The sequence below is a fragment of the Colossoma macropomum genome, unplaced genomic scaffold (assembly GCF_904425465.1).
Source record: "Colossoma macropomum unplaced genomic scaffold, Colossoma_macropomum, whole genome shotgun sequence".
NCBI lineage: Eukaryota > Metazoa > Chordata > Actinopteri > Characiformes > Serrasalmidae > Colossoma > Colossoma macropomum.
In genome coordinates this window covers 33,785,194-33,801,396 of record NW_023494795.1, presented here as the reverse complement: position 1 = coordinate 33,801,396, position 16,203 = coordinate 33,785,194, and the positions used below count along the sequence as shown (strand labels likewise).

Below are 16,203 nucleotides of genomic sequence, written 5' to 3'. Positions count from 1 at the left end.
TTCACTGTGCAGACTTTATGGAGCATTAGCAAGGTTAATTTGGAAATCTGAAAATTTTTGTAACAAATTTTCTGCTGGGCTTTTTAGTCAAATGCCTAATTTTCAAAAAAATATGAAACTATGAAGAAGTCATCACTCCTGCAATTGTTTTTTATGTTAATCAGACAGAACAGTCCTTATTTGGTAAATGTTTGAAGTAAATGGGATTATTCCCTGAAATACAGAGCAAAAGGCCTACAAAATGGAATTTTAGTTGTGAAAGCATTTTAACCCCTAGTCTAGCATTAAATATTGCATTCTGAATTTAATAATTTATAGATTTGCTAGAAATGTATGAACACTGCAGAAATCCTACATTTTGCGAAAATTATTTTGAAAACTGACTGAAAGATTAAATTTGGAAGTTGAAATATTGCATGGTGTGACTTATTAAGTACATCCTCCAATAAATTAACTTGTTGAGGGCATTTATTATCAAAAAACTAGTTGATCTGAAGTAATATAGAATTCTTATTGAGCAGTTTAATTCAATATTGTGCTATGCAGTTGCTTGAATTACACACACACACATACACACACACATACATTTTCTGAACAGATTAATCCTTCTGGGTCATGGTGGGAGCTGGAGCCTATCCCAGCGGTCATTGGGCAGAAGACAGGAAACACCCTGGACAGGTTGCCAGTCCATCGCAGTGTTGCTTGAATTAAATTAAAGCTTTAATGTTCAAATTTTAGTAATGCATTCCTAGACACTAAATTGTTACTGTATGGTCTTAATAGTTAAAGCAGATGTCCTGTGTATTAGGGGTGTACTATATAGTGATTAGTAGTGAATCAGTACTGATATTGCAGAAGGCTACAATACACAGATAATCTCGGTCTCGGTTTTGTGCTGTGAGCATCTTGACCAGTCACAGCTCCAGAAGGGTGTCTCTGTGGGTTTTTGATGAATTAATAAGTTCATGTAAACAATTAAAAGTTAATTATTTTGGCCGAAATAATGCAAAGTAATTTTTAACTATGGGACATTGTTCATTAATCAGTGCATTTTTAACATACACCACTGTTCAGAAATTTGGAATTGCTTGCTATATAATGATAATTTGCTGTATTAATTTTTTTATTTTACATTAACATTAATCTTTTAATTAGCTAATTCTTTTCATGGAAATTTATGATGTGAGGGACAGGGCCTAGGATAATTGACCTGGATCTGCAGTGTAGTATGTGCTCTCAGCCCCTGTCCAACACAAATAAAAAAAAAGAAAAAATACCTACTGTACATTTGCGACATGTAAAGAGGTTTAACAGTTATCTGCAGCTAATGTAGCCTATTGTTTTATATAAAACATTTTTTTTTCATTAGAATTATTTTTGAATTGTTCGGTGAATTATTTGTGAAGTATTCGGTGTCTGTTTTTTGCCATTGTAGTTTTGACATATTTTAAATATAAATGGCCAGTTGGGGTCATGGCAAAATGTTAAGTAAAAAAAAAATAGAAACACAGCTGGCCCATAGATTTCTTGAGATTTATCAATATGATCCTTTCAGTGGTTGAGTATGACACCCCTGCTCTATAGGTTCAGGAGTGTGTTTGTGAGAAAGTAACGCTTACTATAGAAGAGGACGACCTCATGTCAAACCTGCAGGCAGCTCAGGAGGCAGCACGGGTAAACACTCACAAAATAAACACAAATATATATATATATCAACTTTAATCAGAGTTGTAATTCTTTTTTAAGCATTGATAGCATTCAGTTGTGTGTAACTTTTAGGTTTCAGATGTCTATTCCCTGGTGCTGCAGGCCATGTCAGTGCCTTTGCTGAAAGATTACGTTCCATTCTCCTGGGTCTCTGTGGTTCAGGTCAAAACTCAGCATTTCAGAGCCTTGGCCCACTACTACACTGCTGTTGCACTGTGTGACTGCACAGGTGAGTGCTCTTTCTGAACTGGTCAAAAAAGAGAAGCACACGAAACCTAGTAATAAATTAACAAAGTAACAAGTGACCTCACCAAATCAGCATCATGAGTAAAATAAACAAAAGCATGTAACATGTATCCAAACTTAACCTTTAGCATGACAAAAATTATATTACAAAAAACTAATAAAAATAAGAGGTTAATAACAGAAACCAGAGGCTGAGTTTACCAGCATTTTTAGCAGTTTCAGTAATTTCTGTTAATTATATAACACACACACAGAATTGTTGAAAACAATATATTTTTTAATTAAAATAAATAATTGGACGATGTATGAAATAATTGGATGATGTATACATTTTGTCATTACCAATAAATCCTCCAAAACCTTTTTTTTTTTTACTGACTGTTTTAGGTCATTTTGAGCAATACACTAGCCAGTACAGGGCTAGCAAACACAGCTTTGAACACTACACACATAAAATCATAACATTAACATTTCACTAAAGCTACTATACTATTAAAGTCTACTAATGTTTTTAATACCATGTAAGCCAGTGTTACTGGCTAATGGAATTTAACTTAATTTTAAAGTTTGTATCAGTGATCATATTGCTCTTGTGTTATTGTTTTGCTGTTCAACCAGAGAAGGATAGGCTCCCCTATTGATTCTTGTTTACATCTCAAGGTTTCTTCCTCTTGGTCTTAGGGAGTTTTTCCTTGCTACTGTCGCCACTGGCTTGCTCATGGGGGCTTGGACCCGGATATTTCTGTAAAGCTACTTTGTGACAATGCTTGTTGTAAAAAGTGCTGTATACATAAACTTTGACTTGACTTGATCAGGCCCAACAAGGGACTTGTCATTACCATTATTTAATATACATGTTTCTATTTTGTGGCTCCATAGATATGATTGACAAGGACGAGGATGATGGTTCAGGAGTGAAGGCCCTAGTGCAGGTCCACACCAGACCTCCAGACAGACTGTGTCTACAAGAGCCAGAGGACAGACTGAGGCTGGGTAAGCATGCTACTTCAATGGTGTGTGCACACTGTATGAATATATAATGTATAATGTAAGAAGAAGTCTGGAGTACACCCTGAAACCATATTGAAGTAAAAATATTTTTATTACAATTTAACAGTAGATTTAATAGATAGCCATGATAAATGTGGCTACAAAAACACATAAAGTAGGTATCAGGTAAACGAGTTAAGAAATGGAAAAGTTAAGTGGAAACAGCCCAGCAGCCACTTGTATTGTCTACAATGCTGGTGTTTTAACAACATTTGAGCTAGGTACTTTTTGTTAAAGCATTGTTAACTAACTCCATGTAAAGTTAAATGTGCAACTTAATGGTTAGACAGCGTGTTGAAGGTCATGATAAAAATAATTATTTAATGGTTATTAAACAAAAGGTATCAGTTCAGAGTCTGTCATATTGTGCACATATCAAATAAATCGTAGGTAACATCATATCATTCAATCAAATTAAATCATAAGTCAATATTAAAGATGCTATAAAATGATGATTTCAGAAAAATAGTCGACAAAAATGTACTAATTCAGTCACACTGTCCCTAAAATTAATGCAGTGAATTTACTTGATTCACATGTGTCACATCAACGTATAATATATTACATTAATACAATTTTCCGATACCAAAAAAGTTGGGACAGTATGTGAAATGTAAATAAAAACAGAAAGCAGTGATTTGATCTGTATTCAAATGAAAGCACTGCAAAGACAAGATATTTATTGTTTTATCTTGTCAACTACATTGTTTTTTGTAAATACACAGTCATTCTGAAATGGATTGCCTGCAACATGTTCCAAAAAATTGGGATTGGGCAATTTAAGGCTATATTGTCAAATGTTCAGGTTCAAGGCCAAAAAACGCAACTGAAAGTTTATGTCTTCAGTCACCAAGCATTTATTAAGTGCTGTTAAGACGTAACACAATTCATAAGGTAAAACATAAAATATTTTGTACTGTTTTTAATTTAGTACAGGTCAAACAGACCGTACTCTTCACTGCTATGACATTTCACACCTGTCCCAGTTTTTAAACTGGGTTTGTATATTTTATTCATATGGAAATGATGCAAATATTTGAATAAGTACATTCAGTGCATCACCAAAGTGACACATTTGTTACAAGTCTTTTACATTTAATGAGGGCTGTTAAATCCAGATTATGGCTCTTTTAAGCAATTTCAGAGGCATAAATATTGAGATTGATATTGCAAGTCAGCAAAAGTGATATTGTCAGAGGCATTTTCATTAAATTACTTCGATCAGCAGCAAAAATACTCAAAATTCCTATAAATTACTAAATTACACCTTATGCAACTTTATAAAGGCAAAATACAGCACTGTTTAAATAAAGACTACATTGGTTTTTGTAAATACACAGTCATTCTGAAATGGATTGCCTGCAACATGTTCCAAAAAATTGGGACCATAGCCATACATATCCATCTTTCCTTGTTTGGTGATTGTATGAACTGTTTGTTTAACTAAAATGTGTATCTGTACTGTTTAGGTAAAGCTCATTTGCGTAAAGCTATCATAAGACACGAGGAGGCGCTACGTCTCCATGGTGTGTGCAAGATACTGCGCAAGATGGATATTTTACAGGAAGTTCTGTCATATGCACACACACGTTCACTGGAAAAATACTCAGGCATTGATCAAGAGGATGATTTTTGTGAAATTGCAGAAGCTCCAGAGATTCAGTGTAAGGAGATATTTTAAATATTCACTTTTCGCCAGTAAATATTTTTTCACCAGTGGGATTGTGTTATTGTAGTTATGACAGGAAAAAAGTATTTCAAGTCTTCAAATAATGGTGACCGATTATTTACTTGTGGAAGCACTACACCCTATTAACAGTCTCATGGAAAACATAAATATGATGTTACTGTTTACATGTCTATATTATCTAAACATTTATATTGCTGCAGAAATAAGTATATCAATTTCATTAATCATGTACTGCTTTACAGACTGCAAGTCTGATATCAGCAATTTTAACAGTCACCCATGGCCTCTGACCTCTCTCTTACAGCTCACACTCATCAAAAGCCTGATATTCAAACCCCTGACTTCAGCTCGGTTAGAATAACGGACGTCTTTCACCGACTGGTAATACAGGCAACACTTTTGTCTTAATATTAGATGTCTTCAGCAGAACATACAAAATTACCATTTTATTATTAACAATTATTAACATTTTTAGATATAACATCAATACATGTACAATGTCAAGTAAAGGTAGGGCCGATACTTTTCTATTCATAACATATGTAGGGTTCCAGCGTATTACTAAGAATGTTTTGGAAGCTGTGAAAACTGCTAACAGCACATTCTTCTCCTGTGAAAGCAAAGAAGGGTCTGAAACTTCATTTAAAAAGGAAATATTCTGGTGTTAAATGTCTGGACTGATATCTTTAGTCCATGTCTAGACAGGAGTAGATGTTTGAGCTAGATCTGGATAGCTGATTATTAGGAGGGTTTAAACCATGCAGTGGATAAAAAAGTGGATAAAGTGGGTACATTTAAGTTCCATGGAACCCCGTAAGCATGAATTGCAAATCTTCTATGTAAATACATAAAGAAAGAAGTGCAGAGTACGCCATATTGATTTTTGATGTCTTAACAAAATTTTTAAGCCTTTTGCACCATAGATAATTTGATATTGTTTTGGACTCATTTACAGCAGCAAAAGGGAGCATTTCCCATAAGATATTAAAAGTTATTGTAGTTATTGAAAAGAGGAGAGTGCTGATGGCATTAAGTAGCAGATCTGTCAGTTTTTCTTCTACATACAATGTCTAATAGGAATACGACTAACAGCAAAGTTCATTTAAGTCAACAGGTAACTCTTCAATGGCATTCCATTAAATCTGTGTGTTTGGTTAAGCCACACTGATTGTGAGTATAGCGTGAAGGTATATAATTCAAAATTAGGAAAGGGAAGATCCCCATGCAGTTTACCATGCTGAATGGTGGAAAGCTTAATATGGCTGTGTTTCCAATTGCAAATGTATCGAGATGAGACTTGTCCCAGAGTTTAGCTTGTCCCAGTGACCTGTAGATGGAAACTGATGAATCATGTAACAGTTAAAAATAGGAAGCATGCAAGGAAGCATGTGCATTTTAATTATCAAGACTGTAATGGATTAGTATAGTGTGGCCAGTTTGATGTGAACTGATTTCTGATAGAATGTTGTTAAATGAATATTTGAATATATTTGTGTATAAAACAAAATATTTGAAGGAATTACCAACTAGTACAGCTTTAAGACACATTTCCAGAGAGGAAACTTATTTTGTTTTTACTTTTATTTGATTCTGAACTGTTTCTTCAAAGCAGCCTGAAGCACAGAGCAAATGCCATGAGTACAGTGCACAAAATAGAATCAAAAAGCTAAAAACACACTGCATAGTAACATGGACATTACTATTTTATAGGCATTATAACATGGATATAATAGTCATTATCTATCAAACATGTACTGGTATGGACAGTATGTTGCCCAGTACTAGATGTTGTTGTCGTGTTGCTCAGTGGATTGTACGTACATGTTGCTTGTTGACTGTGTTTGTGTGTGTTCATATATGTAGGGTCCTCTCTCTGTATTCTCTGCTCGGAATCGATGGGTGAGGCGCCGTGTGTGTCTGATTCAGGAAGAGACAGGGCTTGGTCTCACTCTGCGAGGTGATTCACCGGTTCTGGTTGCCGGTGTGTTGCCGGGGGGTTGTGCTGCAGTAAGGAGGTCTACCGTTTACAAATTGTTTACAGTGAAGGGACTATAAAAGAAATAGCTTCATTACACAATATTAATGTGGGTAAAAATTAATAGAAGCTGGAAGCCACCAATTAATCTGTCTAGACTCTGCCCACAAATGCCTTTCTTCATAGAGAGCTTGGATAATCTTTTAGAATGTTGGCAAAATTACCATTTAAAGTTTTTCCTCAAAATGCATGTTTAGTGCATTATTAATTTCAAGTAATTTTTATTTTGTATGCATGTACACTGTTAGCATATATGAAGTGTATTTTTTTTGGTTGTGTAAGGTTTCTGTGAATAAACATCTGCTTGATAGTCTAAGCAGAAAGTTCACTGACATGAGCTGTTTTAACATTGCTGGCTAGCTACATTGTGGCCTTTACCTCTAGGTACTGTAACATCCCAAAGTTGCAACACTTTCTCAGTTTTGCTTGCCGTATATACAGACAGTAAAGAAAAAAAAGCAAAAACACTGTAGAATGGCGCAACCATTCTATCATTGGAAGATCATAAGCTAAGTTCCTGGTATTTTTGCAGCCTTCTATGAACAGGAGCCCCAGAGGGCATAATTGGCCTTGCCTCTTCTCCCATCACTAGTAAACTGCTAGCCTGTGCAGAAATCTATTAGCTGACGTAAGACAGTTGCCAGTTAATGCTCACCTTCAAGTGCATTGAGCTATCCACTTGCCTTTATTGCAGTTTCCATTTTTTGGACACTTTCAGTTTTTCAAAGAAATCTGAAGGGATATTTTTAAACACCTCCAAAGTTCAGTTTCGGAAGTTGATTCAGTTTCCTGCTTCTCACGGTTCAAGTAATTGTAAACACATTCACTGATGTTGAGGTCTGGGCTCTGTGGTTGTCACTCTTCTGTTTTGAGAATCTCAGAACCTTCTTTGTTTGATTTGCAATTTTTTTTTCTTTTTTGTCAGTTTTCTTTTCTCAGTAATGGCTTTTTGGCAGCTACACATCCTTTCAGACCTAGTGTTGAGTTATTTTCCCACAATGGAAGGAAGGACAAACTTCAGATTTGAAGCAAGAATGGAGCTTGGTTTTCTCCTAACTTTTAAAAATGAAAGATTTAAGTACTGTTTATCTAATGGTGACAGCTTTGGTGGTCTACCAGATTTTGCATGGTTGATAGGAGTCCCATTTTCTCTGTATATGTTAATTTTTTTGAACTGCAGTTTTGGAAACTCTTGGTGTTTTCACTTATTTTCCTTTATATTTTACTTCTTTATGCAAGTATATTGGGGTGGTCTCTGACTTTTGCACAGTACTGCATATCAGTAAAGTCAAGCCACTTGGTAACAGCAGTGGAGAGACAGATAGTGTCAGAAATCTTTGAATCCCAATGGAACAAAATGATGAGCCCTTATAAAATTTAGGAGATGGTCACAGATATTTGCTGTAAGGTAGGGTGAAATTACACAAAAAAGTACACTCAATTTATCCTAACAGTGTGCCTTTTACATGCATTCAGAATGGACATAATTAGAAATTAATAAATCACTCTAAATTAAGCTGACAGTTTTTTTAATAGGATTAAGTTGAACTGTTTGTGTTGCAGGAAGCAGGATTGTGTGAAGGTGATTATATTGTGGCTGTGAATGGTTCAGACTGCAAGTGGGCAGAACACGCAGAAGTAGTGCACGCTCTGAAAAGTTGCTCGGAGAGAGGAGTGGAGCTTGACGTTATTACCCTCCAAACTCACGAGGTACACACACATGAAATATTTTGTCATAAATATTGATTACATATTTTACAAGTTTGTAACTTAACATCTGCTGCATAATATATTGCTTGTCTTGTTAATCATTGCACTCATAATATACATGCACTCAATAATCTGTTCATAATCGGATTTCTGCAGTTATCCGATTATTCAAGTGGTCATGCAAACACCATACTCCGATCTAGAAATCTGATTAAAACATCCGATAAAGAGAGCTGGATTTTAGCTCAGTAATCAGATTTCTCAGTCCATGTATACTCGTACTCCGATTTCTATTGGATTTCTCAGTCTTCACATGCACGAGAACAGATGGTAGATGTCACGAGATGGCAGCAAAACACTTTTATCGCTCAATATTTTGATGAATGTAGGTATTTATGTAATAATTATAATAGTCTTTATTTATAAAGCTCTTTTCATACAGACAAATGCAGCTCAAAGTCACAGTATGCTTAAATGAAACAGTAAGGAAGTGTAAATGAAAGTATACACAATACAGCATATGATAGAATAAAAATTCAAACATTTATGATAAAATAAAATATAAAAGAAATAGAGAAATCAAGAGAGCAATAAATTAGAAATGAAAACAACAATAAAATTATTAATTGGGATTCTAAATAAAAAATGAACAATATGTAGCAACTAGTAAAATGCTAAACTAAATAAAAACGTTTTCAGCTGTTTTTTGACATTAGTAAGGGTAGATGGCTGAATACAAAAAGTAGAGTTCCAAATTTTTGGTACATAATACCAGAAGGCTGCTTTGCCGGTCTTTTTATGCTTCATTCTGGAAACATTCAGTAATGCAGCACTTGGTTATCTTAAGACTCAATCTAGAACAAAGTCTATTCTAAAATGCATGGAAGTCTTAACCCATTAAGAACTTCAAAAATAGTAAAAGAATCTTAATATCAATTCTAAATGAAACATCGATCAGAGTTAAGTTGCTAAAACAGGTGTTATATGTTCTCTCTTTTTTGTATGTGATAATACACTGCAGCATTCTAAACAAGTTTGTCAGTTGTGGTTTTAGGTAATCCTGTGAATAATGCATTACAATAGTCTAGTCGTGAAAAGACAAAAACATGGATCATCTTCTTAGCATCCTGCAGTGTGAGAAATGATCTTGTGCTGTACTTCTTTTATATATAAGAAAGCTTTTTTGGCAACATTATCAATATGGGTTTCAAATGTTAAGGTAGAGCCAGGAATTGAGTCAAAAAAATTTTATTTCCTCTTTTGATTGTAGAGCCAGATATAATCCAAAAATGTAAATTGGCCAAGATATTGCAGGCCAGTTTTTAACCATATCACATTTTTGGTTCATAATGCACTTACAATATATTGCAATATATATTAATATAACAAATGTGCAGCAATATAATGGCAATACTAATATTTTGTGATTTCTCTGACCAATATTGTGACTGCCATTTAAATGTAAAATGCAATTATTTCTATAAATTAGCCATGCCAGTTAGCTGTGATTGTGTTGCTGTGCACACAGCACATGAATGTTTGGTTGCACCTGATTTGTCCAACTCATCTATAAACGTGTATAAAATTGCAGCTCTTGTGATTGGAAGACTGCACTCTTTTGATATAAAAATGATTAATCTTTCAGCCCTACTTACTGTCAACCCTAGATTTAACATTTGTAATTTAAGACCTACCCAGTGTAACACATATTTTTGGCTCAGATGGAGAGAAGGGCGGCCTCACTTTCACCCAGCAGTGACAGGGAGACTCAGTCTGCCAGGCAGAAGGGACACAGCAAGGATAATGACAGAGGCGCTACCTCTTTACTGAACTGGAGCTGGAGAAGTGGAGGAGGAGGCGGAGTTACGAAAAGACTTGGTAGCACTTTCAGCCTCCCTTTTGGCAGCTTGCATGAGAGTGAGTCCATGTACTGACAGAAAATGAGGATGCATTTAAGCAAAAGAAAAGCACTATTCTTCCTTCCTAGCATTGTCAATTTGTCAGTAATACGTCAGCAGTTATATGAAAGGTATATTAACTGAAATTATGTGAATAAATTACAAAAGCTTATGATGGTATTATTTAATCTTACATAAAATTTCCAGGTTTGTACTTAGTTTTTGTAGTGTAGTTAATAAGGACAACAATATAGTATGCATCACTTTTCCACTGTCTGTTGTGCTTCACAAAACAAGGTGAATGATTTTCATATCTGACTTCTGACTTCAGTCATGTGTTCAGCAACAAAAAAAACTGACAAGGAAATGCTAAAGGTGGTTTATGGTTCCTTTAAAAAAATGTGCAGTGTGTTTTGAGTGCTATCCAGCTTTGCAGTGATGAAATGTATGTACCTAGCAAAGCTATCAAACCACATACTTTTGATAAGTTCTTTATTTAGAACATTTGTGTATATTGAGGTAGAAATCAGTGATTGTAAACCAATAAATCATTTCTTTTGATGAGTTTACAACAGATGAATGTAGATTTACGCTGAACAAGAAAAGTTGTAGTTTTGTCTTACAAAATTTTGTAATATTTCTGCATGTGTTTTTTGTAGAATCACAATGTGCTTTGCATGTGTTCTGTTGTCAGCATTGATACATATTTTGTGCATATTTCTGGCTGTGTAATCTGCCTTGTTGATTTGGTGCCCTAATTTCTTGTGCAGCATACCGAGAAAACTGTGCACGTTGCTTTTAAAAGTATTGATTTTTTTATGTTTTTGCAAACTATAATTCAACTGGCGCAATTCCTTCTCAAACACTGAAAACGATTATCATCCATTAAAATTATGAAACCATGACAAACAAAAGCAGGCATTGAATGTACCAAACTTCCAACCCCTTCACCACTTATCCTGTAATTCAGGAACATTGTGTATATCAAAATGACCAATTGCTTGAGTCATTATGCAATCTTGTATCACTTAGGTAAAAAAAATAATGAAAGCAATACAGAATGTTTACTGGGGGGCAGGCAGCATTATAGGATCAAATGCACTAGTATTTTTTTTTGTAAACAATGTCTTTTTGTCATTTGTATTGTTACTGTAGCTTGTATACTGAATTTGCAAGGGCCTAGTGAATAATAGACCTCACTGGACATAATTTTTGGAAGGTTCCCAGCCTGTTCTTTATAAACCAATTTATGTCGCAATAATGTTTGAACATAGAATTCCTAGGGAATGAAGCCGCCACAGCATTAAATTCAGGTGTTATTGCATATTGGATTGGATGTAGTCTTTGTTCAAAGCCTACCTGATTAAGCAATGTGTTTCAACGCATCTCATTGCATTGCCAGTTCCAGTCCCATGTGTCTCGATGGCTTTCTATTTACACATATATTAAAATGCACTTTGCTGAATTACTTTCTTTCTTTCTGAGTACTTTCTTTTGTTTATATTACAAAACACATTAGACAGTCTGTCTATTTAGTGCCCCCCGTCACAATAGTTTTATTTACTGCCACGGCGGGAGCAAAAAACGAAAGGCCAAATAACTTTTTCAGGCATTGACGTTAATTTTAATATTAGTAGGCTGCAGGAATAAGAAAGATTACATTTTAAATCTAGGTTGAATTATTGACATTTTTAAAAAAAGACACGTTAATGGAACTGCGTATTTTACCAGCTGCATCTTGCAGCTTTAGGGACTGCAGGCACGAGTCCAATAAACATCGTATTCCCATCTGTCATAAATTCAAGTGCATCTGACAAAGCTACGCAGAATTATGGGAATATTGCTGCGCAAATGTGTTTGGATTCTGCACTGAATTGCTCCCCAGATATGTCTTCGTATTGGGAATTAGGTCAGGGTCATTCTCTGGACTGTCTCACAGTCACACTCTCCCGCAAACTTTTTTAAATTTATAATGCACATAGAGCTTCTTGCATAAAGTATTAAAAGATTCATCCTTACTCGTTTGCTTTCAATTTTATGAAATAGTAAAATATTTAACACATAACCTTCTGTGCCCTGTAATAACTGTAGATAAAAGTTTTGGATGTTAATGAACCAGACAAGAGTTTCTTTCAGGCTCGCCGTGTGATTTGGCCGCAAGAGGGCAGCATCGCGTTATTCTAATGGAAACAGTGCGTGTCTGCTGTGAGACAGGGGCTCTAACGGTGGTCGTTCTTGGAATTTTTTACATCAGTTGTATGTCTTTGCCCAAAAGAAGTAGGCCTTAATAGTATACACGTAATTACTAGTCTGAAAATAGCCCCGTTAGCTCACTGGTACAAACACATCGCATTATGTAGATTACAAAGATAAATAAAGTCCAACGACAGCGACATTCTAGTTTAATTATTAAAGTCAGTTTAATTTGATATAAACCGGATTCTGCCTTTGTTAGTTGAGTATTTTGAGGACTGTTCCTCTCTTGTTTTTCTTGCTTTGTTAATACGATGGAAAGACCTGTAGTTTGCCTATAATGCTATTTAATGCTATTGCTTAACACGTGTCACGTGTGGCAAGTGTTACTAATACGCCCTGTGATTGACTAACTGGTCCAAACACTGTCATCTAAGGTCTTTAAAGAGCCTGTAATGTCTAACACCTGCGCGCAGCTGAAACATCTGATGATTGATTACGGCAAGACTGTGAATAGTAGCAGAACCTGAGACCTTCTGTATGTAATATAATCCAAATCTCTATGTAATACAATTCAACTACAATGAAAATAATACATTTTGATGAATTTGTCTTATATAAAATATCTTATCCTTGCAATGGACATTATGCAATGGGTGCTATGAAAATGATTTAAAATTATGTGCTAAAACCTACTTCTACCTCAGCTCAGTGGAGCATAATATAAAATAGTAGATGTGGCTCCCCATAAAATAAAACAAGATTAAACGCGACTTACTCAACTTTTTATCTTTCACTCATTCATTATCTGTTATCTGTTTAAAAAAGAGAACCGTTGGCCTAATGGACACTATTTCGGTCGGATTTAAACTGTTCTTTATTAAACACTCAGTGATGAACTCCTGACACAGCTCCAGCAAAAATGTTTTGGTGTCGTGTTTTATCATCTCTTTAACTTGTGCGCTTTGCTTCCTTCCTTCGGGTCGTCTTATTGCACCAATTAATAACGGGTTCGCCTACTTGAGCCACAGCTAATGCTTCCAGAGTTCCAACAAGGCTCTGCTTTGCTTCACCACTGATGGCTTGCAGTAAACAAGTGCGCGATCGATCATGGCGCGCTCACAGAGAGAAGCCTGAAGAGCCTGGCCTTAACGAGGAAGGCCTGAGCGTGAGCGCGCCTAGAGCTCCGCGGGAGCGGGCCCACTGCCAGGACACTGCGAGCAGAAACACTAATGGTTTGTTATTATGACCTTTTCGCGTTGCCATTAGTCCTGCTCTTATTTAGCTCACTTGGGTTTCGATTTAACCCCGTGTACGCTGACCTGCATAGACGGGCTATGTCCAAAACTACGCTATTTTCACTATGTGCACTATTTTTGGAAGGCTGCCATTCTGTAAAGGCCTCTGAAAACATACCCGCGTCTAATTTCGGCAATGTGCAATATTTTCTTATATTGTTTATTATGTATTTGACTATATAGCGCCTGGATTTTCATAGAGTAGTATCAAATCAAACACGTTTTTCACTGAACAGAAAAAAACACTTTTCTTGCAGCACTCTGTGACCTCTGAGTGCAAACTTATTTTCCAGCAGTCCCAATGTACATAATCTGAGTATTACAGTCAGCATGAATTAGAAACCAAGGCGCATTTTCTTTTAATAAGGTCACTCTCTTTCAGTAACGTGACACTAATTAACAGCTTAGTGTTTTTGTCCGATGATTATTGGTTACTGTTATTTTTCCTCGCCTACTAGTCCTTGGTGATGTAACCAAAATTTAGAATACGTTTTAGAGGCGTGCAAAAGGCCTTACAGTTTGAAGGAAGATAATGTAAAAATAAGCTTTCTTTTAAATAATGTGATATGATGACTAGTGCTTTATGTGGCTACTGACATGAATTAACACTGAAGATCAGTTTTTATTTCCAGTTAACATTAAGAGTACACCACTTCCCATTGCATTTTCCAATGTAAACACACTACTTATTAGTGCAGAAGTACTCCATTTGCGACACTGTAGTGGAGAATATTCCGTATTCTTACAATCGAACAATACACCTAGTGCACACGGAGTACCCATAATGCACCGCCAAGTTGCATGTGACAAGTTGCAGAGTGATGCATATGAATCCATCGCTTCAGTCATGAATTCTGTGCTTTATAGTAGTGTTCTGTTAAAGCGCCCGTAGGCTACATTTCTCTTGTAGTTTACTATTTCTCTTCAGGTCCACTTATAACATTTGTGTGATTTTATGCCCCCAAAATGGTTAAAAAATATTTTTACATGACCATTTTCCAACCACTTTTTATCCCTTAGAATTAAACCTCCAGTTTTTGTTACAGTACCTTTAATGATAATTGATATATGATATATGATATATGATAATTGAGCTCTGCTTTGATTGGGTGCCCTGTATTGTGCCTCATTCAAAAAGCACTAAGACACTCCCTAAACTTCAGTATGAATGGGCGGGGCTAATCTGCTGCAGGCTGAACAGGTGGATATATTTAGAAGAGTTGATTCTCGTGACATAACAGAAACAAATAAAAAAGGCAGTTTTGCGGCTTAGTTTCTATATTTGAGCTGTATAGACGGGGAAGAGTATGGTACATTTTGAAACTTTAACGGTGTTTATGTTTATATCAAAAGCTTTTATTTCAAAAAGGTGCGGTAAAGTCTGTTTTCCATTGGCCCTTTAAGTGCTCATGATTTCCCAGTGTAGAGAAAAGGGATTCGTAGACCTTTACAAAGACGGACCGTGTGCGCTTAGGTACATCATTTGTATGCTACCTAATGCGATGTACTGTGAGATTTTAAGAGCACGCTGAATATTCTCCGCTGCGTTTTCGGATACCATAGGCTCCCAGAATAGTGCGCTATGTAATGAATATGGCATTGTTGCCATATTTACTTAATCTTTACGCACACGCCGGGGAGGAGGGGGCGACTTTGACCTGGATCGCTGATTTTGGTGTAAACACGTTGGTTTTTAAAGGGCAGACAGTGAGACACCGTTCAAGACAGCGTTTTCATCCTTTAACCAGCGGCTCGTGCGGTTTGTCTGTCTCTCCAAGGTCCACTCGGCGTCTCCGTCGTGTCTCCAGATTAGAAGAACATCCCCCTTTAGGGCGAAATGGGAGCGCGCTCTCCAAACGCAGACCACATCAGATGAGGCTAAAAGAAATAGCTGCCCTGTCAACAGGACGCTGCAAGAGCAGTTCATGCGTAATTATGTGTGTCTTTACATCTGGGCTAATAAATTCTTGTAATATGAATTACATCCAGGCTAATAATTTTTGTAACATACTTTTTTATACGACCTTCAGTTACAGACACGGTGGAAACTGTAGACATTTTCATTTAAAAAGGTTTTATTTGGAATGAATCAGGACTTTCTTTCTATGAAAGCATTAATTCAAAACAGATAAAAATACCAGAGTCATATCCATTGATTGTTGACAACACTCACAATTATTAATACGAGAACATATCTGATATATTAAAGCAGATCAAAGTTCTATATTTTCAGCCCGATTCTCCACCATCTGTATTATTGCGTCGATTACCATAAACAACAGTTTCAATGTGCTTTTCTGTACTTCAGGAAAGTAACTTTAAACCAGTTAACTCGCTTGGAATAGAAACTATTTGATGAATTTCACAAATAAATGT

The 16,203-nt window shown here is 35.9% G+C and overlaps 1 protein-coding gene across 1 annotated transcript in view; it reads left to right on the top strand.

Moving 5' to 3' along the window:
• The window catches only part of rhpn1 (rhophilin, Rho GTPase binding protein 1), a 43,590-nt gene extending 32,740 nt beyond the window's left edge, over positions 1 to 10,850 (top strand). The window contains exons 9-16 of the mRNA XM_036582258.1: positions 1,585 to 1,674; positions 1,780 to 1,936; positions 2,833 to 2,946; positions 4,473 to 4,667; positions 4,998 to 5,074; positions 6,557 to 6,700; positions 8,292 to 8,438; positions 10,160 to 10,850. Of these exons, the coding sequence (XP_036438151.1) occupies positions 1,585 to 1,674; positions 1,780 to 1,936; positions 2,833 to 2,946; positions 4,473 to 4,667; positions 4,998 to 5,074; positions 6,557 to 6,700; positions 8,292 to 8,438; positions 10,160 to 10,372 (1,137 nt within the window). The 3' untranslated portion in view covers positions 10,373 to 10,850. The remainder of the gene's footprint in view (positions 1 to 1,584; positions 1,675 to 1,779; positions 1,937 to 2,832; positions 2,947 to 4,472; positions 4,668 to 4,997; positions 5,075 to 6,556; positions 6,701 to 8,291; positions 8,439 to 10,159) is intronic.
• The last annotated feature ends 5,353 nt before the right edge of the window (positions 10,851 to 16,203 follow it).